The sequence below is a fragment of the Neofelis nebulosa genome, chromosome 18, assembly GCF_028018385.1.
Source record: "Neofelis nebulosa isolate mNeoNeb1 chromosome 18, mNeoNeb1.pri, whole genome shotgun sequence".
NCBI lineage: Eukaryota > Metazoa > Chordata > Mammalia > Carnivora > Felidae > Neofelis > Neofelis nebulosa.
Genome location: NC_080799.1, coordinates 42,815,896 through 42,832,191, shown reverse-complemented (window position 1 = coordinate 42,832,191; position 16,296 = coordinate 42,815,896). Strand labels below are relative to the sequence as shown.

Here is a 16,296-nt window from a genome sequence, read left to right as displayed (position 1 = left end):
AGGGTCTGGACGCCTTCAGGCTTGTCCTGTTTCTCACGAGTACATGTGGCCAAGTTCTCATTGCCCCCCCCATTCCCCCACCTTGTTTCTGGGTCTGTAAAATGGGGGTAGTAACCCAGCAAGAACGGATATGCGACCTCGGGCTTCATGTGCCCGTTTTTGGTTCAGCGGCCAGCGGATCTGGCCTTTCTCCTAACAAAGTCTGGGGCCTTGGGCCCCTCGGAAGCAGAGGCTGATGCTGCCCTTGGGCCGTACAGCCCCCGTGCCCACCCCCATGCTCTCCTTGGCCCCATGATGGCCCTCTGACCTTTCGTTCCCGTCTTTGTCTTCGGGCCGCACTTTCCTCCAAAAGCCTGGTGGAGGTGAGGGTTGAAGCTAGCCCGCCCCCGCCCTTCCCCCCTCTAAGCCAGCCGCGTCTCCCGCCCCCCTGAGCGGCCCTGCCCGCTGCCCTCCGGAGAGGGTCCCCCAGATAGGGTCCAGTTCTGCCACCCACTGGAGCAGCAAGTGGGGCAGGTCACACACGCCCGTGCCTCAGTTTCCCTCCACAGTAGTATATTGCGGCAGTTTTCCCTCCCCCACCTCTTTCCCCGGCGGAGGCAGTGGGGGTGGAGATTCCAGTGGAGGTGATGAAGTGCCTTTGAGATGGTACCCGCGCCGAGGGAGTCCCCACCTCTCCATATCAATGACATTCCGGCCCCAGCTACAGTCCCCGCTGGGCCCCAACTTTAACCCTTTGGTTCTCGGATCCAACCAAGTCCGGGTGGACCTGGGGACCCAAGACCCGGCCTGAGTGAGGGCTGAGGGTGGAAAGCGCCTTCCGGGGTCTCCCCGGCATCGTCCTTGCTGCCCACCCCTCCTGCGGGCGGTTCCCCTGACCACCTCCGGCGTCCTCTCGGCCCCTCCCTGCTCTCGGACAGATCGTCCCACTTTTAACCTCCCCGAAGGCCTTGGGGGGGGGGGAGGTGCGTTGTCTTCTCAAAGGGGGGAAAGAGTAGACTTATTAGGTGGGAGGAAGCTGAAGCTTCCCTGGGCCCCCCACCACGGGTCTGGTTCCGATTGGTCTGGGGGTGTCTTCAGCCTCTGAGCACTCACCTCCCGTGTGTGTGTGGGTCTTTGTGCTTGAGTGTTGATGTGTCAAGCCCAAGAAGAATTGGGATCTAAAACAATTAGGGTCCTCAGTGCCATCTCTGGGCACGATGTGTGTGCAGCGCTCCCCCCCCCCCCCCCCGCACCGGCCCTGTGACAACATCAGGGGTTTAAAGCTGCCTGTGAAACTGGGGGGTCCTTGCGGCCGGGCCCAACTGCAGGCCCTCGGGCAAACCGGGCTGGGTGGGTCCCACTGTGCCGAGGCTGTCTCTGCGCCCAGGGACGGGAAAGACCCCCGGCCAGGCTGCCCAGGACGCAGGCACTGCGGGAGGGTTGCCGGGCCCCTCCGATACCTGGGCTTGCTGCTGCCTCCTGACACCTGCTGGAACCTGTGTGGCTGGATTCCTTGGGCCCTGAATGCCTGCCTCTATTTGTCCTTCTCAGCCACCCCTCCCCTCCCCTTCTTACCAGTCACCCCTCCCCGCCCACCCTGTGAAATCTAGGGCCCCAGGGCTGGATTAGCTGGACAAACCCCACGATTCCCCAGGCCCATCACAGCCTGCAGGGGGCTCTGACCACTGCCCCCCCCCCACTGCCCACCATGTCCACCCGGCCACCAAGTCGGCCCCTCACAAGGGAGGAGCACCCCTCCCCCCCCAGCCAGCTGAAAAGCTGAACCTGTGGGGAGGGAAGGGTGTGGAGGAAACTCTAGCCACCAGCGTCTACCTTTCAGACCCACTCATCGACCCACTTATCGGCGCTGGCCTCAGTCTCCATTTTATTAATGTTTATTTATTTTTGACAGAGGGAGAGACAGAGCATGAGTGGGGGAGGGGCAGAGAGAAGGAGAGACACAGAATCCGAAGCAGGCTCCAGGCTCTGAGCTGTCAGCACAGAGCCCGACCCTGGGCTTGAACCCACAAACCTCAAGATCACGACCTGAGCCGAAGTCAGATGCTTAAGTGACTGAGCCACCCAGGTGCCCCTTTCAGTCTCTGTTTTAGAGGGAGGGGCTCTCAAGCTTTTTTTCGTCACTGAGCCTTTTGCAGATCTGATGAAAGTATAAACTTCTAAAAAATGCTAAAACCCATCCCCAGAAGCAGTGCACCCGCTCGAAGTTAAAATCCTTTGTAAACGAAGTCCCACTGAACAGGTGAAGAGGCACCCAGTGCGTGCCACCCCCAGGTGTATGTGGGGGCCTCGCAGACCTGCGCCCCCCCCCCCCCCGCATTGGCCCTGCTAGATCCGGCCTGGTCCCAGCACCCCCCTCCCGGCCTCCGCGGGCAGTCAACGGGTGCCTCCCCGTGGGGCAGACGGGCCAAGGCCCTCAGGAGGAGGTGTGGAGGTGAGAGGCCCTCCCAGGTGAGGGCCCAGCCCTGCCTTGGAGAGTCCTCCCAGCCCCCCAGGAAACGGTATGAAGGAAGGCTCCCCACCCCTGTTCCTCTTCCCTCAGTTCCTAGCAGCCAGGAAGAGGCTTGAGGGAGTTCATGACCACCCCCCCAAAACGAGGGGCTCATGTTTGTGGGTCCCACGAGGTTTCTCACAGGGGTCTTTGTCCTAAGGAGGTTAAGGACCTTGGCCTTCCGTAATCTATCCCTAGTTGGGGGCAGGATTTGAGCTGTAGTCTGACTCCCAGGCTGCCCCCCACGAGAGGAGTCACAGGCACCGAGGAGGTCTTCAGGACGGGTCGTTGTTCCTGGAGGTGGTGAGCAGGCTCACCCCTCGCCCTCCTCCGTGGTGTCTCTGACAGAGTGATCACTTGCTCCTCACAGGAAAGAGTGGGGTCCTGGGGCTTCACCCCCATCCTGGGCTCCTGTCTCCACTACTCATCCCCCTTCACCCCACAGACCCCTGCATGCCCCTCCCCAACTGCCACAACAGCGCCTTCATCCTTTGCCACTAGAGACCTTCAGCAGCTCGGCCGAGCCCTCAGTTTCAGTGTGGGGGTGGGAAGGGCACACCTGAGCTGAGGTTGAAGTGGGGGGGGGGTTTCTAGGCCGTTGCCTGGGCGATGCCACCTGAGCTGGGCACCGGCACCTGTTGCCGGGGGAACAGTGCGGGCGGGGCCCCTCCCTTGGGAGCAGCCAGGGCCACTGGGCTGAGACTGGAGACGGATCGGATTCCTGAGAGTCCCCGGCGGGCAGGGGGACGGGCGGGGGGTGTGCGATACTGGGGGATCTGGGCGTGTTTGCAACGTAGAGTGAAACGGGGTCGCAGGGAGCAAAGACGACAAGAAGGGGTGGCTGGGGGAGGAGTAGGAGGCGGCTCAGGAAGGCCACCGAGCCTCCACTTCTCAGTGCAGAGCCTGTTACTTTTATGACCCCCCCCCCCAATCCTTACTCCCCAGCTGGTCCTCAGTCTCCCCTTTCCTTTGTCCCTGTGTTCCCACCGGCCCGGATGTTCTTTCCTCCCCCGCTCCCGGTCTCCGTCCCGCCTCCCAGGCTCCCCACCCCACCCCCACCGCCTTCTCCCTGTAGCTCAGGCTTCACCGCTCTCAGCTTTGCTGCCCCTCCCCTGCCTCGGCCTCAAAACCCCTCCTGCGTCTGGGAGCCGGCCCGAGTCCCCAGGTGACACCCACAGCGGGTGTGCTGCTCGGCGTGAACCTATGCCTGCCGGAGGGACAAGGCTGTCTTCAGCCCGAAGGTGGGTCAGGAGGGTCTGTGCAAGCTGGGTCAGACGGGCGGCAGCTGGGACGCCAGGACGTGAGTGCCTGCAGGGTGGCAGGAGCAGCGTCCACCGGGCATCTGATGGGCAACGGGCCCCTCGAAGGGACACCGCTACTCCGCTGAGCGGGACTGTGAGACTGTGAGATCGACTTGTGCGTGTGGGGGGTCAGAGAGGTGCTTTGCAAGAGGCCCACAGATGTGAGGACGGTCCTGGCCGAGGACACAGACTTCCCCACGTTCTGGGCACCGAGACCCCCACCCGGCGGCCCCTGACGTACCCCTGTGAGTCAAGCGGGCCGTCTAGGGTTAAGAAGACCTGAGGGGACAGATGGCGTCAGCCGGCCTTGAACTCCTGGGCATGACCCTGTCCGTGCTGGGCTGGCTGGGCACCCTGGTGTCCTGTGCCCTGCCCCTGTGGAAGGTGACCGCCTTCATCGGCAACAGCATCGTGGTGGCCCAGGTGGTGTGGGAGGGGCTGTGGATGTCCTGCGTGGTGCAGAGCACGGGCCAGATGCAGTGCAAGGTGTATGACTCCCTGCTGGCGCTGCCCCAGGACCTGCAGGCCGCCCGCGCCCTCTGCGTCATCGCCCTCCTGTTGGCTCTGCTCGGGCTGCTGGTGGCCATCACGGGGGCCCAGTGCACCACCTGCGTGGAGGACGAAGGTGCCAAGGCCCGCATCGTGCTCACCGCAGGGGTCCTCCTCCTCCTCTCGGGCATCCTGGTGCTCATCCCGGTCTGCTGGACCGCGCACGCCATCATCCAGGACTTCTACAACCCCCTGGTGGCCGAGGCCCTCAAGCGGGAGCTGGGGGCCTCTCTCTACGTGGGCTGGGCCGCCGCCGCTCTGCTCATGCTGGGCGGGGGGCTCCTCTGCTGCACGTGCCCCCCACCCCAGATCGACCGGCCCCGAGGACCCAGGCTGGGCTACTCCATCCCCTCCCGCTCAGGTGCGTCCGGGCTGGACAAGAGGGACTACGTATGAGGCGGAGAGCGTCCCCGGAAGCCCGCTGCTCAGAGCCCTGACCTGGTGCCAGATGCCCTGTGGCAACCCTTGCCCTCCCCCCCCACTCCCCAGCGACATCAACCCCTTCCCTTGGCGAAACCCGCTTTCCAGAAGCTCCAGTCAGGCCTGGCTCCAGAGGTGTGGCCAGCTGGCCCGGAAGAGTCCAGACCCTTCTGCGGGGGCCGGGGGGTGGGGGGCCCACACATTCTTGTTTCCTCCACCCAGGCAGAGCGACGCTGGCCTGCCCCCACCTCCCACCACAATCTGCTTTCTTCTGGTCCAGGACTCCGGCTAGCACTTGTCTTCCTGAGGCCACCCCTGCCCCTAGGAGCCTGCCCCTCACCTGAAGGGCAGCAGCTCCTTGGTTCCAAAATGAGGAGGGGATCCCTGCCCTGGAGCGGGTCCCCGCCAACTGGCCACCACCTGTACTCAGAAGTTCAGGCCCAGAGGCCCAGCCCCTCACCCCACCCTCTACTCCCCCCTGCCAGTAGGGAATAAACAGCATTTGTACCTTGGATTCTTCTGATCTGTGATCAGGCAGGGAAGACCGGGTGGCCTTTCCTGGGACTGTCAGTCCAAGGCCCGCTCCAGGACGTGTCCCGTGGGCACCTTCACTCACCACTCGAGGTGTGAGGGTGAGAAAGATGAGCCACTTGCACCCACCTTCTCCCCCTGCCGGGCTGGCTCTCAACAGCCCCCCAGCAACACCCAAGGCAAGCGACAAAATAAGACGAGCTTTATTTAACAAAAACTGTGGGGGGTGGGGGGGGGGCGTGACAGAAGCGTGCAGGGGCTGAAGGTGAGCCAGAGGGGGGCGCGGGAGGTGGTCTAGGGCACAGCTGGGGCAGGACTCAGGGTAGAGGAGCCAGAGGTCAGAGGTCGGAACACTTGGAGGTGGGTGGTTCTTTGGTAACTTAAACCGCCCGCTCTTCTAAGGGCGGGCCACCTGAGGCTCAGGAGCCCCTGGGGGTTCAGAGGACCCACCACTAAGGAGGGACTCTTGGGGACAGGCTGCAAGCATCTGAACAGCAGGCAGCCTTCACGCTGGCCAGGGGCTGCGGGTTGGCCTCCGAGATGGGGATGTCCGGGGTGGAGAAAGATCCAGAAACTGTGAAGCATCACCTCCTTGGCTCCATCATCCAAAGGTGAGACGCACCAGCAGCAGAGCCCAAGAGAGATGCTGAGTTTCTTGGGTTACCAACTGAATTTTAAAAATACCACTCCCCCCGCTCCTCCCGCCCCTCCCCCCAAAAAAAGATAAAAAACCACCCAAAGCTGCCTGGATCACCATCTCCACGTCTCCGGCTCAGGAAGTTAGACTCCGCTGTCAAGGGAGTCCCCGCTCCCCTACCGGAATTAGACATAATTCTTAGCGGGGTATTCGGAGGGACCCTGAGAGGTGCCATGTGCGGCAGAGGCGGAGTATCGGGCCATGTAATGGTTTGAGCCCCGGGCCCCCCCCGAGGGGCATGTGCAGCACAGCAGCCCCCCCCCCAGCAATAAAAGACCAGAGGCTGCCCAGCCCAGGTAGAGGGAGGCCCCCAGCTCCCGCTTTTGGGCCTCGGCCACCAAAGGGTTGTAGAAGTCCCGGATGATGGTGTGGGCGGTCCAGCAGACAGGGATAAGGGTCAGGACACCCGAGATGACAAAGATGATCCCAGAGACAAGCACCAGACGGGCCTTGGAGTCCTTGTCCTCCACGCAGGTGGTACACTTGGCTCCCGCGAGGTAGACCAGCAGCCCGAGCAGAGCCAACAGGAGGGCGACGACGCAGAGGGCGCGGGCGGCCTGCAGGTCCTGGGGCAGCGCCAGCAGGGAGTCATACACCTTGCACTGCATCTGGCCCGTGCTCTGCACCACGCAGGACATCCACAGCCCCTCCCACACCACCTGGGCCACCACGATGCTGTTGCCGATGAAGGCGGTCACCTTCCACAGGGGCAGGGCACAGGACACCAGGGCGTTCACCCAGCCGAGCAGCGTCAGGATGATCCCCAGGATTTGCAGGCCAGCGGAAGCCATGGCGAGGTTGAGGCTGAGAGGAGCTACGTTGGGGGACGCAAGGAGACTGCTGTTAGGACAGGCAGGTCCAGACCCTTTGTTCCCGTGCTAACTCTTCATGCCACATGCCGTGGCCTCCGGGAACACAAACGCTGGGAATCAGTACACCAGGGGCAAAGCACACTCTCTGAGCCTCATTTTCTCGTGGCCAAAACGAACACTTAATGCTTTAGCATCGGTTCCCCCCACCTCCCGCCGGCTTTGGGATTGCCGTTGACTTACAAGAGCGAAAAAGTAAGCAACCCAGTCCTGGCTGTCTCGAGGGCAAATGAGACACAAAGCCCATACCAATGCTAGTCCATGGCCCCAGCCACTTTTCCTACATTTTATCAGATAGCAATTTCCAGGCGTTTCCTTAGGGCACACAGATGGTCGGTTGGTGCTAGCCATGAGTTTCAGGCTCAAAACCTGTCAGTTTCAACATCACGATTAGAGATCCAAGCTGCCTCCCAACCACCCAGTAGCAGTGTACAAACTCCTCACCCCAGCCCGGTTCCATCCCCCCAGGCAGGTGGTCTTGTTTGTGTCTCAGGTGACCCACCTTCCCCGGCCTTGCCTGGCCCTGTTGGCCCAGTCCAGCCTCAGTCAAACCCCAGAGGGGCAGGAGCAGTGAAAACCACAAATACCACCCTCTCACCCAAAAGCGCTTCTTCCCCAGGGCTACCGGTTGCGCCCTGGGCCCGGCTCTTCCGCCCTCCCCTAGGGGTTCCGTGAGCATACCTCCAAGGTGGGGGACATTCTGTTGTGCGTTCTTGCCCCAAATGCCATCCTCTAAGGACTCAACTTCCCTAAAACGACCTGAAACCCTTGGAGTCTGCCCAGTGAACCAGCTCCTCCGCCGCAGCCCTGGCCCCCCCTCGCATCCCACTTGGTGTTGTGGCTGGCTGGGGGATCAGTTCTGTTCAGGGTCCTGTTCTGGCTCTCCGTTACCCAAAGTTCCCGCGCACGGTTTGGAGCTGAACTGAGCACCGGCCCCAGCAGTGTGGCCAAAGGACAGACAGACAGACCGTCCACTCCTCATTTGCATCGCCCACGCCCAGCCATACCTGGCCGCGCTCTTCCCAAACCGGCTGTCAGTCCTCCAGGCCTCTGGCCCGGTTAGCGCAGGGGCCACGCCGGCCCAGGCACCCGGCATCTCTCCCCTCCGAGACCCTACCTCTGCCCTCGACCCCTTCTCTTTCCGCACACTGCGGGCTCGGCTTGGTCCGAGGGCGCCCACTCCCGCTCTCGACCCCTAGTTCCCTCCTGAGTCCTGCCCGAGGAAGGGTCGCCAGGTCCCAGCCCGGGAGGCGCTCTGCGGGGAGGGTTTAATGGCGGCGGGAGCAGCAGGGTCGGTTCCGGTAGGTGAGGGGGAGGGGAGGGGAGCCCCGCCCCAGGGAGCAGAGCAGGTGGGGGAGGGGCGCCCGGGTTTCGGTGCCTTTGTCCCGGGGGAGGGGGAGGGGCGTTTAACCCTCCCGCGGCTGCAGAGGGACCTGATCTCTGCGGCTTCGGTGCAGATCCCCGGCCAGGAGCTGTGCCCCGGTGGCCGCAGCCAGATCAGCCCAGGTTCTCTACACGCACCCCCACCCACGCCGTCTGCACCCCACTCCTCGAGGAGTCTGCCTCTTCCCCTCCAACGCGCGCACGTTCCCCCAGGTTCACCTGCGAAGAAGCCCACTGGGATTCGTAGGAACCGCCGAGTGTGCGGATGGGGGCGGAGGCGGGGGTCTTAAAGGGGCAGTGACGTCACCGGACCACCGCCCCGGGGAGGGGCAGAGACCCCATTCCGGACCTCCGCGGGCGCGCGAATCCCAGCTTCGTCAGTTGGGGTCGCTCGAGCCGGGGGCCGCTGCGCCCGCATCTGGCCCGGGGTGCGGGGACCTCGGCTGGCGAACGTCGGGCCCGCAGCGGGTCGGGGCACAGCGTGGGGCCAAACGGAGCGTGGCTCTTGGCTCCGCTACTTACTAGCGCTGTGACCTCGGCAACTCACCTAACCTTCCCAAGCTCCAGGTTCCTACTCGGCCAAAAGGAGGCAAGAAGCCCACGTTTTATTGTGTAACTATGTCCTAAGGTAGAAACTAAAGACATATTATTATCATTATTTTGTTGTTGTTATTGTTCTGTTGTTATTATACCCTGGGGACCTCAGGAAAGCCGCAGGTGTCTCTGCGGTGGGCTGTTCCGTGTCCGATTCCGCCAGCACACGTCTCCCCGACTCCAGCTTCCAGAGGGCAGGGCCAGGGCTGCGTCCCTGCGGGGGTCCCAGCCGCTCGCGCCAGGAGGCGGTGTTTGTTGAGCGAATGACTGACCTCAGCGGGCCGGGCGGGGCGGGGCGTCCAGGAGCCGACCGCGCGGGGCGGGCCGAGCCGAGGGGACCGCCCCGGAAGGCGGGGGTGGAGGCGGAGTGGCTGCTGTCCGCCCCGGCCCGCGCGCGGCGGGCACACACTGCCGCGGCCGCCGGACCCGCACCATGGTTTCCGGCCCGCTGCGTCCGCTGCCGCGGCTCCTCGCGCTGGGGCTCGGGCTGGCCCTGCTGGGCGCCGTGGCCGGGGAGCGAGTGCCAGGTACGCCGGGCGCGGGGCCCGGGCTGCGCGGGAGGCCGGGGGGAGCCTCCCGCCGGGGATCGCGGAGCCGGCACTGGGGACCCAGAGAACGGGGCCGATCTGGGCGGTACTAGGCGGACGTGGGGATCCCGGTCAGGTGGTCTCCGGACACCGGGCTTCTGGCCAGGAGAGGTTCATCCCGCTCCGAGCTTCATCCTCAGGCCAGGCCTCAGTTTCCCCCCCGTTCAACTGGGGGGGGGGGCGGTGAGGTGGGGGGGGGGTGCTTCTGTCCTAAAAAGTCCAGACTCAGAAGTGGAGGGAGAAAGAAAGTTTGAGGGCGGGTTGTCTGGTTCGGTGGGAAGGCACGCCCCCAGCCTGTTCAATACGTGTTCTGTCTAGCCCCAGTGACCGAAGAGTCGGGGTGGGGGGGGGGGGTTGGTGGTGCCGAGGGCACGGGGGTCTGTACCCCCTATACCATGTGGGGTACCTCCTTCCATCCGGTGACTTCAGTGCCCAGCTATGTGGGGGGAGGGACCGGGGTTCGGCCCCGTGCCCAGGAGTGAGTCACCCGCCGGCTGCGGGGGGGTTGTGTGGGGGGACCTGACCCCCCCCCACAAGCGTCCCACGCTATGCCCCCCTTTCCCCCGCGCTGCCGAGTCCCGGTCGGGTCGTGCGGTCACCTGTGAGGAATGCGAGGGGAGGGCGCCGGTGACTCACGTTATTCGAGCCGACAGACCCTGACCTCAGCCCCCAGAATAGCCGTGCCCCGCCCCAGCCTGACCCGCGGCCCCCTCCCCAGGCACCACCCCCTGCTCTCGCGGCAGCTCCTGGAGCGCGGACCTCGACAAGTGCATGGACTGCGCGTCGTGCCCGGCGCGACCGCACAGCGACTTCTGCCTGGGCTGTGAGTGGGGGGCGGGGCCCGGAGGCGAGCGGACCCCAGGCTGGGGGAGAGGATTGCCCGGGCGGAGAGGGGTGCAGTGCTTCAGATCTGAGGAATTAATCGGGAAGGGGGGGTGGGTGGGAGGTGGGTGGGAAAATGGTGGGTTCAGGGCAGGGGCCAAGGTGGGGTAAAGGCTTGGGGCTCGGACCTAGGGGGCGGGGCTAGTACCGAGAGGGGCGAGGTCTGACTTGGAGTTCCGCCCCCAGGCGCTGCTTCCCCTCCAGCCTCCTTCCCACTACTGTGGCCCATCTTGGGGGGCGCCCTGAGCCTAGCCCTCGTGCTGGGACTGCTTTCTGGCTTCTTGGTCTGGAGACGGTGCCGCAGGAGAGAGAAGTTTACTAGTAAGTGTGCCAGACCCGCCCGCACACTCCCCATCACTCCTCGACGTCTCCCCTGCCCTTGACCACCCCTCTTCTTATTTTGCAGCCCCCATTGAGGAGACCGGCGGGGAGGGCTGTCCTGGCGTGGCACTGATCCAGTGACAGTGAGAGCCCCTGCCAAGCAGGAGGCCCCACCCACTCATCATTCATCCATCCATCCATCCATCCATCCATTCATTCATTCATTCTGGAGCCAGCCCCTCACCCGACACACAGCCAGAGCCAGACTCTTCCAACCGCAGGGGTGTGGAGGGATGGGGCACTGGTGAATCACCTCCCCGAGGCCTGGGCCCAGGCTTCCGAGGAGGCTTCCAAGGTGTCTGACTGCCCTGGCTCTGGCTCCAGGACAGGAAAGGAGACCCATGCTGGGTCACACCAGACAGCTGACACTGAGGAACCGCGGCATTTGCACAAAGGGTCCCTCCCTCCACCCCCAGGGCCTGAGGGCCAGGCTGACCCGAGGGCCAGACACCACGAGGCCCCACCAACTTAGATGTACTGAAATTCCACCACAGGGTCTCTGCCTGGGGGGTCAGGGACCTGTTGCTAACACTAGGGGGCTGGCCCTCTAGGGGGGCTGGCCCTAAGACACTGTCCCCCCCACCCCCAAAGAGGGGGGGAGTATTTATTTTGGGGAGAGCGTTTGGAGGGGAGGGAGAATTTATTAATAAAAGAATCTATAACTTTAAATGGTTTGGAGAGTGGCACGATCTCCCCAGCCCAACTTCCCAGAGCTGGAGGGAGGAGTGAGTCAGCCGCGGGGGCGGGGGTGAGGCTCTGACTCACACATTCTCAATGCCTGAGCCCAGCCTGCCAGGACCTGGCCTGGCCCTGACCGTTTTCCAGGGAAGATTTTTGAGAAACCCTAAGCATCCAGCACCCCAGTCTTCCCACCTTCCTTCCCAAAGGCCCCAGCGTTCCAGACTGACGCCTTCAGTTGCTCAGCGATCTTTATTTGGTTCTCCAGAGGGGAATGCCTCCCTCCCCATGCTCCTGTTCCTCCTGCCCCTCCTGGCCCAGGGCTCCGTGGGGTTCAGTGTCCTCCTCTGTTGGGGGTAGGTCCTGTGGCCCAGAAGCCTGGTCCGGAGAATAAGCAGGACAGCTGGTGCCTTAGTGGGGATGCTGGTCTTCTCGGTTTTGGGAAGACGGAAGATAGGCAGGGATCTTCCCACCAGCACTCAGAGCTCCATTATCTCTCCAGCTTGGGTCACAGGGTAGTGGGAGGTGGGGGCGTCCCCTAGCCTCAGCAGCCGGAGTGCCTCGGGGATCAGGTTCCCAGGGTAGCGCCAGAGAAGCAGCTCAGAGCAAGGGCTCCTGGAAAAGGAAATAGCAGCATGGGGCTGAGGCTGGTCTGGAAGAGCCACCTCCCACCGGGTCCAGGTCCCCAGGAGCTTGTGGGCTGCCAGCACCTTCCAAGGAGCCAAGATGGGAAACAACAGAGGTTGGCTAGAAGCTAAAAATAGCAGGATGAGGCAGGGCCTAGAGACTGGGTCCAAAGATCGGGTGTGATCCTCCAGAAGGCCCAGACGGTGGATGGTGCCTACCTTAGTGGGGGCAGAGATGGGAAAGCCATGCGGGGGCTGCAGTAAGGGTGGTCATTGTGTAGGCTGAGTCGAGAGAAGTGGGTGGCCATGTTCTCTTCAGAAAGGAACTGTTTGCGCAGGGGCTCCCTGGGGGGAGACGGGGAGACAGGCAGGCTAGGATATTCACACGAGCAGCAGTCTGATGGGGACCTAAGGTGACAGAGGTCTTGTTGGGAGTCCCTCCCTGTCCCCAAACTCACTGCTCCTCCTCCAGGCGCCGCTTGGTGCTCATGGGCACAGCTCCTTGGAGAGGGGAGCTGGGAAGAAAAGAAAACCAGGTGCACCCCACCCTCTTCGCCCCATCCCCAGGATCTGCTCTCCTGTGCCTGCGGTGTAAGCCAGGAGCCCCCAGCCCACCTCTGTCTCAGCTGCCACCTAAGTCACCCCCCTCTCCCAGGCCATCCAGCAGCCTGCTTCAGACCTCTCAGCCCAGTCTCAGCCTATGCCCAAGCCCTGACGACTCGCCCCACCGCTTGTCATCCTGCAGACCAGTCCAGAGCCTCCAGCCAAAGGTCCTGAGCCCCTGGGCCTGGCCCACCCAGTGCCCCTACACACACCTCAAGTCCTGGCCTCGGGGCGTCCCCGACGCGGCCCGTGGGTCGCGCTGGGCCCGACCTGGGGGGCCTCGCTCCAGGGGCTGCTGTAGGATCATTTGGGTTCGGGGTCCTGCGGGCAGAGGGTGGGATCCGGGCGACAGGGCGGAGCCTCAGAGGGCGTGGTCCAGCACGGGGGGCGTGGCTTTAGGCGCGCGCAGCGGCGAGGTTCTACGCAGGCGCGGAGGACGAGCGACGCGCGGCTGGAAGGCGGGTCTGCTCCGCGGGGTGGGGGAGGGGAGCTGGCGTAGCGGAGCTGCGGTGGTCGCCACTTAGTGTTGGCGATCTTCGCGGCGGTCCCTGGGCTCCTGGGGCTCGGGGTAACACGCGGCGGCCGCCTTCGCGCCGGTCCGACGAACCGTGTTGAGGCTGTGCGGCTCCGCGAGGGGGAACCGCTCGCGGGCACGTCCAGACTCGTGAAGCTGCGTCGCGCGGAGAACTCTGGGATTTGTAGTTCTCGCGATGGAGCGAGCTGTGCCACACGCAGTACCTCTGGGTCAGGTGAGGCGGGCGTGATGCGCGGTGCCTTCTGGGGTTTGTAGTCCATGCCCGGCTCGGAAGGGGCAGGCAAGGAGTCGTGCTCTCAGCCCTGTTTTGGCGCGGGACTCGGACTCAGACCCGCGGGCGGGAAGGTAACCGGGCAACACTTTAGGCGCCTAACATGAAAGTTCTGGTGGGGGGGGTGGGGCGCCTGGGTGGCGTAGTCGGTTAAACATCCCACTTCAGCTCAGGTCATGATCTCACGGTTGGTGAGTTCGAGCCCCTCTTGGGGCTCGGCGCTGATAGCTCAGAGCCTGAAGCCTGCTGCGGATTCTGTGTCTCCCTCTGTGCCCTTCCCCTGCTCTCATTCTGTCTCTCTCTTTCAAAAATAAACAAACATTAAAAAAAAAAAAAAAAAAAGCCAGAGAGTAGGGATCAGAAGTCTGTATGTTTTTCTGTCTTGGGACAATGGAGCCACTTTGTAAGCGCTTTTAATGAGGCAGCGCTATGCGAAGTTATAGATACGGTAGCTCAGACAGTTGTGACAAAGTGTCCTTGAGCTCCATTTGACAGTTGAGGAACCTTGGAAGCCAGGCTGGGTGCTTGCTCAAGGTACTGGTAGACGTCCCACCTCAACTGCCCACTTCGTCACCCTCTTGAAGCAACCCCTGGGACCCACTTGGTGGGTTGCCTCAAAGGAGGCCTCAGGTCCCTGGGCAGTGGGGGGGCCGGACAGGCGGCAGGGGCAGCAGGAAGGAGTTGGAGTCCCCGGCCCAGATGTCCCAGGCAGCCTTCATGCAGCCTCTCTCCACAGATCGAAGTGTTTCAGGCCCTGCAGCGGCTGCACATGACCATTTTCTCCCAGAGTGTCTCGCCCTGCGGCAAGTTCCTGGCAGCTGGCAACAATTACGGGCAGATAGCCGTCTTCAGGTACTCACCCCTGCTTCCCCCGCCCAGTAGCTCTAGCGCTCGTTCCCCCCTGAGACTGGTGCCCCTGCTTCTGACTCTCAGGCCCCCCCTCCCCTCTCCCTTCAGTCTGTCTGCCGCTTTGAGCTCCGAGGCCAAAGAGGAAAGTAAGAAGCCCGTGGTGACATTCCAAGGTGGGTGCAGCCATTGAGTGTGGCTTAGGGAACCCCCCCCGGCATGGAGGAGGGAAACAGGACAGCGTCACTCAAGTTCTGCATTTCCATCTAGCCCATGACGGGCCCGTCTACTGCATGGTCTCCACGGATCGACATCTGCTCAGTGCCGGGGACGGGGAGGTGAAAGCCTGGCTCTGGGCAGAGATCCTCAAGAAGGTAAGGAGTGTGGAGCTGGGGAAAGGCTGGGTTGCCCAGGCCCAGAGAGCCTTTGACATACGGTGTTTCCCTCCATGAAGGGCTGTAAGGAGCTCTGGCGACGTCAGCCCCCGTACAGGTGAGCTAGGGCTACGTGGGCAGAAGGCACTTGGGGGTGAAGGTACTGGCTCACCAGAGCTGACCTCGCTTTCTCTCTCGCAGGACCAGCCTAGAAGTGCCTGAGATCAATGCTTTGCTTCTGGTCCCCAAGGTCTGAGCCCTTTGTGACTGGAGCTCTACCCCACGCTGTTCTTGGCCCAGACTTTAAGCCTTTTCCCTCTCCCTGTCCCGAGTCTACATTGAACTTGCAATTCCACCCTGCCTTCTTCCACAGGAGAATTCTCTCATTCTGGCAGGGGGAGACTGTCAGCTGCACACCATGGACCTTGAGACGGGGACCTTCACAGTGAGCGAGGCCCTGGAGCTGGGGTGGTCAGGGCTGGTTGCCAGCAGGGGCAGCCTTCCTAGATCTCCTAACGCCGGCCCTCTTCCTGCAGCGGGCCCTCCGGGGCCACACAGACTATATCCACTGCCTGGCGCTGCGGGAGCGGAGCCCCGAGGTCCTGTCGGGCGGTGAAGATGGAACCGTGCGACTTTGGGGTTAGTGTCAGGTTGGAGGGAAAGGTGGTGGTGAGGGAGATGGGGGAGGGCAGGGTGTTTCTCAGAGTCTTCCCCACCCCCCACCCCCCACAGACCTGCGCTCAGCCCAGGAAGTCCAGACCATCGAGGTTTATAAGCACGAGGTGAGGCGCGCCCCATGCCCTGTCCTCCCCTCCGCTTCCTGGGCATCCCACGTGTCTTCATCTCCTTCTCCCTCCTCCTCCCTCCTAGGAGTGCTCCAGGCCCCACAATGGGCGTTGGATCGGCTGTTTGGCTACTGACTCAGACTGGATGGTGAGCAGGGCAAAGTCCAGAATGGGGTGACAGTTCCGGGCTCTGCCAGCAGAGGGCCTATGGCTCGCAGCGGCTGGGGACACCTCGCCTTTCTGCTCAGGTCTGTGGAGGAGGCCCAGCACTCACCCTCTGGCACCTCCGATCCTCCACACCCACCACCGTTTTCCCCATGCGGGCGCCACAGAAACACGTCACCTTCTACCAGGACCTGGTGAGGCCCTCTGTCTTGCTTCTGCCACCTGTGCCCGGTTCCCCTCTCCAGTCCTGACCCCCGACTCCCCTCTCCGCCCTCCACAGATTCTGTCCGCGGGCCAGGGCCGCTGTGTCAACCAGTGGCAGCTGAGTGGGGAACTCAAGGCCCAGGTGCCTGGCTCCTCCCCGGGGCTGCTCAGCCTCAGTCTCAACCAGCAGCCAGCAGCACCCGAGTGCAAGGTGGGTCCTGCAGGGGGCTATGCGGGCCCTTGCGGGGGCGGGGGGGGGGGGAGAGGCATGTGTGTGGACAGGCCAGTCACCCCCCCTCCCCCCCCCCCCCCCCCGCCTTGCTTCCAGGTCCTGACAGCCGCAGGTAACAGCTGCCGGGTGGATGTCTTCACCAATCTGGGCTACCGTGCCTTCTCTCTGTCTTTCTGATCTCTGGCAACACCTCCTGTGTCCCAGGGATCTGGAGTGCTGTTTTTTCTTTTTTTTTACCAAATAAAAATTTCAGGCTATTCTTCCATGCATTTTCATCCCAAGAATAGAGGCCAAG

At 63.1% G+C, this 16,296-nt stretch overlaps 5 protein-coding genes across 12 annotated transcripts; 3 read left to right on the top strand and 2 right to left on the bottom strand.

The window, feature by feature from the left end:
* Window positions 1–477: 477 nt before the first annotated feature.
* CLDN9 (claudin 9) lies at window positions 478–5,270 on the top strand. The gene is made up of 2 exons (XM_058712168.1): window positions 478–4,699; window positions 4,981–5,270. The coding sequence occupies exons 1-2, from the start codon at window positions 4,081–4,083 to the stop codon at window positions 5,100–5,102; spliced, it is 741 nt and encodes a 246-aa protein (XP_058568151.1). The 5' UTR covers window positions 478–4,080; the 3' UTR covers window positions 5,103–5,270.
* A 231-nt stretch (window positions 5,271–5,501) lies between these two features.
* Window positions 5,502–9,130, bottom strand: CLDN6 (claudin 6). 5 transcript variants are annotated; one of them, XM_058712166.1, is made up of 3 exons: window positions 7,039–8,388; window positions 6,646–6,800; window positions 5,502–6,552 (listed from the first exon to the last, which is right to left on the bottom strand). In XM_058712166.1, exons 1-3 carry the CDS (start codon window positions 7,100–7,102, stop codon window positions 6,112–6,114), a joined length of 660 nt encoding a protein of 219 aa, XP_058568149.1. In that variant the 5' UTR covers window positions 7,103–8,388; the 3' UTR covers window positions 5,502–6,111. The 5 variants fall into 5 exon arrangements, with proteins under 5 accessions (XP_058568149.1, XP_058568150.1, XP_058568146.1 ...); XM_058712167.1 differs by having other exon boundaries at window positions 6,685–6,800; XM_058712163.1 differs by having other exon boundaries at window positions 5,502–6,800; window positions 7,039–7,224; window positions 7,863–8,388.
* Window positions 9,131–9,195: 65 nt separating this feature from the next.
* Window positions 9,196–11,351, top strand: TNFRSF12A (TNF receptor superfamily member 12A). Its single transcript, XM_058712172.1, has 4 exons — window positions 9,196–9,359; window positions 10,138–10,242; window positions 10,488–10,622; window positions 10,708–11,351. Exons 1-4 carry the CDS (start codon window positions 9,266–9,268, stop codon window positions 10,761–10,763), a joined length of 390 nt encoding a protein of 129 aa, XP_058568155.1. The 5' UTR covers window positions 9,196–9,265; the 3' UTR covers window positions 10,764–11,351.
* A 242-nt stretch (window positions 11,352–11,593) lies between these two features.
* HCFC1R1 (host cell factor C1 regulator 1) lies at window positions 11,594–12,931 on the bottom strand. Of its 3 annotated transcripts, XM_058712170.1 has the most exons (4): window positions 12,802–12,928; window positions 12,445–12,501; window positions 12,206–12,331; window positions 11,594–11,975 (listed from the first exon to the last, which is right to left on the bottom strand). In XM_058712170.1, the coding sequence occupies exons 1-4, from the start codon at window positions 12,894–12,896 to the stop codon at window positions 11,840–11,842; spliced, it is 414 nt and encodes a 137-aa protein (XP_058568153.1). In that variant the 5' UTR covers window positions 12,897–12,928; the 3' UTR covers window positions 11,594–11,839. The 3 variants fall into 3 exon arrangements, with proteins under 3 accessions (XP_058568153.1, XP_058568152.1, XP_058568154.1); XM_058712169.1 differs by lacking the exon at window positions 12,445–12,501 and having other exon boundaries at window positions 12,206–12,394; window positions 12,802–12,931; XM_058712171.1 differs by lacking the exon at window positions 12,445–12,501 and having other exon boundaries at window positions 12,802–12,929.
* Window positions 12,932–13,204: 273 nt separating this feature from the next.
* On the top strand, window positions 13,205–16,295 carry THOC6 (THO complex subunit 6). 2 transcript variants are annotated; one of them, XM_058712161.1, is made up of 13 exons: window positions 13,205–13,338; window positions 14,132–14,247; window positions 14,353–14,417; window positions 14,512–14,615; window positions 14,696–14,733; window positions 14,817–14,865; window positions 14,989–15,060; window positions 15,152–15,254; window positions 15,348–15,397; window positions 15,486–15,548; window positions 15,649–15,759; window positions 15,846–15,980; window positions 16,098–16,295. In XM_058712161.1, the coding sequence occupies exons 1-13, from the start codon at window positions 13,300–13,302 to the stop codon at window positions 16,176–16,178; spliced, it is 1,026 nt and encodes a 341-aa protein (XP_058568144.1). In that variant the 5' UTR covers window positions 13,205–13,299; the 3' UTR covers window positions 16,179–16,295. The 2 variants fall into 2 exon arrangements, with proteins under 2 accessions (XP_058568144.1, XP_058568143.1); XM_058712160.1 differs by lacking the exon at window positions 13,205–13,338 and adding an exon at window positions 13,351–13,469.
* Window position 16,296: the final 1 nt, after the last annotated feature.

Excerpts from the sequence above, each read along its gene's own strand:
- CLDN9 (XM_058712168.1), top strand. The coding sequence starts at position 4,081 with ATGGCGTCAGCCGGCCTTGAACTCCTGGGCATGACCCTGTCCGTGCTG. Across the intron at positions 4,700-4,980 it reads CTCCATCCCCTCCCGCTCAG|GCAGAGCGACGCTGGCCTGC; the intron begins GTGCGTCCGGGC and ends TCCTCCACCCAG.
- TNFRSF12A (XM_058712172.1), top strand. The coding sequence starts at position 9,266 with ATGGTTTCCGGCCCGCTGCGTCCGCTGCCGCGGCTCCTCGCGCTGGGG. Across the intron at positions 9,360-10,137 it reads GGCCGGGGAGCGAGTGCCAG|GCACCACCCCCTGCTCTCGC; the intron begins GTACGCCGGGCG and ends CCCCCTCCCCAG. Across the intron at positions 10,243-10,487 it reads CAGCGACTTCTGCCTGGGCT|GCGCTGCTTCCCCTCCAGCC; the intron begins GTGAGTGGGGGG and ends TTCCGCCCCCAG.
- CLDN6 (XM_058712163.1), bottom strand. The coding sequence starts at position 7,102 with ATGGGCTTTGTGTCTCATTTGCCCTCGAGACAGCCAGGACTGGGTTGC. Across the intron at positions 6,801-7,038 it reads TTGCTTACTTTTTCGCTCTT|CTCCTCTCAGCCTCAACCTC; the intron begins GTAAGTCAACGG and ends CCCCCAACGTAG.
- THOC6 (XM_058712160.1), top strand. The coding sequence starts at position 13,383 with ATGCCCGGCTCGGAAGGGGCAGGCAAGGAGTCGTGCTCTCAGCCCTGT. Across the intron at positions 14,248-14,352 it reads GGGCAGATAGCCGTCTTCAG|TCTGTCTGCCGCTTTGAGCT; the intron begins GTACTCACCCCT and ends CTCTCCCTTCAG. Across the intron at positions 15,981-16,097 it reads CAGCAGCACCCGAGTGCAAG|GTCCTGACAGCCGCAGGTAA; the intron begins GTGGGTCCTGCA and ends CCTTGCTTCCAG.
- HCFC1R1 (XM_058712169.1), bottom strand. The coding sequence starts at position 12,896 with ATGATCCTACAGCAGCCCCTGGAGCGAGGCCCCCCAGGTCGGGCCCAG. Across the intron at positions 12,395-12,801 it reads CCCCGAGGCCAGGACTTGAG|GTCCCCATCAGACTGCTGCT; the intron begins GTGTGTGTAGGG and ends CTGTCACCTTAG. Across the intron at positions 11,976-12,205 it reads CCATCTCTGCCCCCACTAAG|GAGCCCTTGCTCTGAGCTGC; the intron begins GTAGGCACCATC and ends TTCCTTTTCCAG.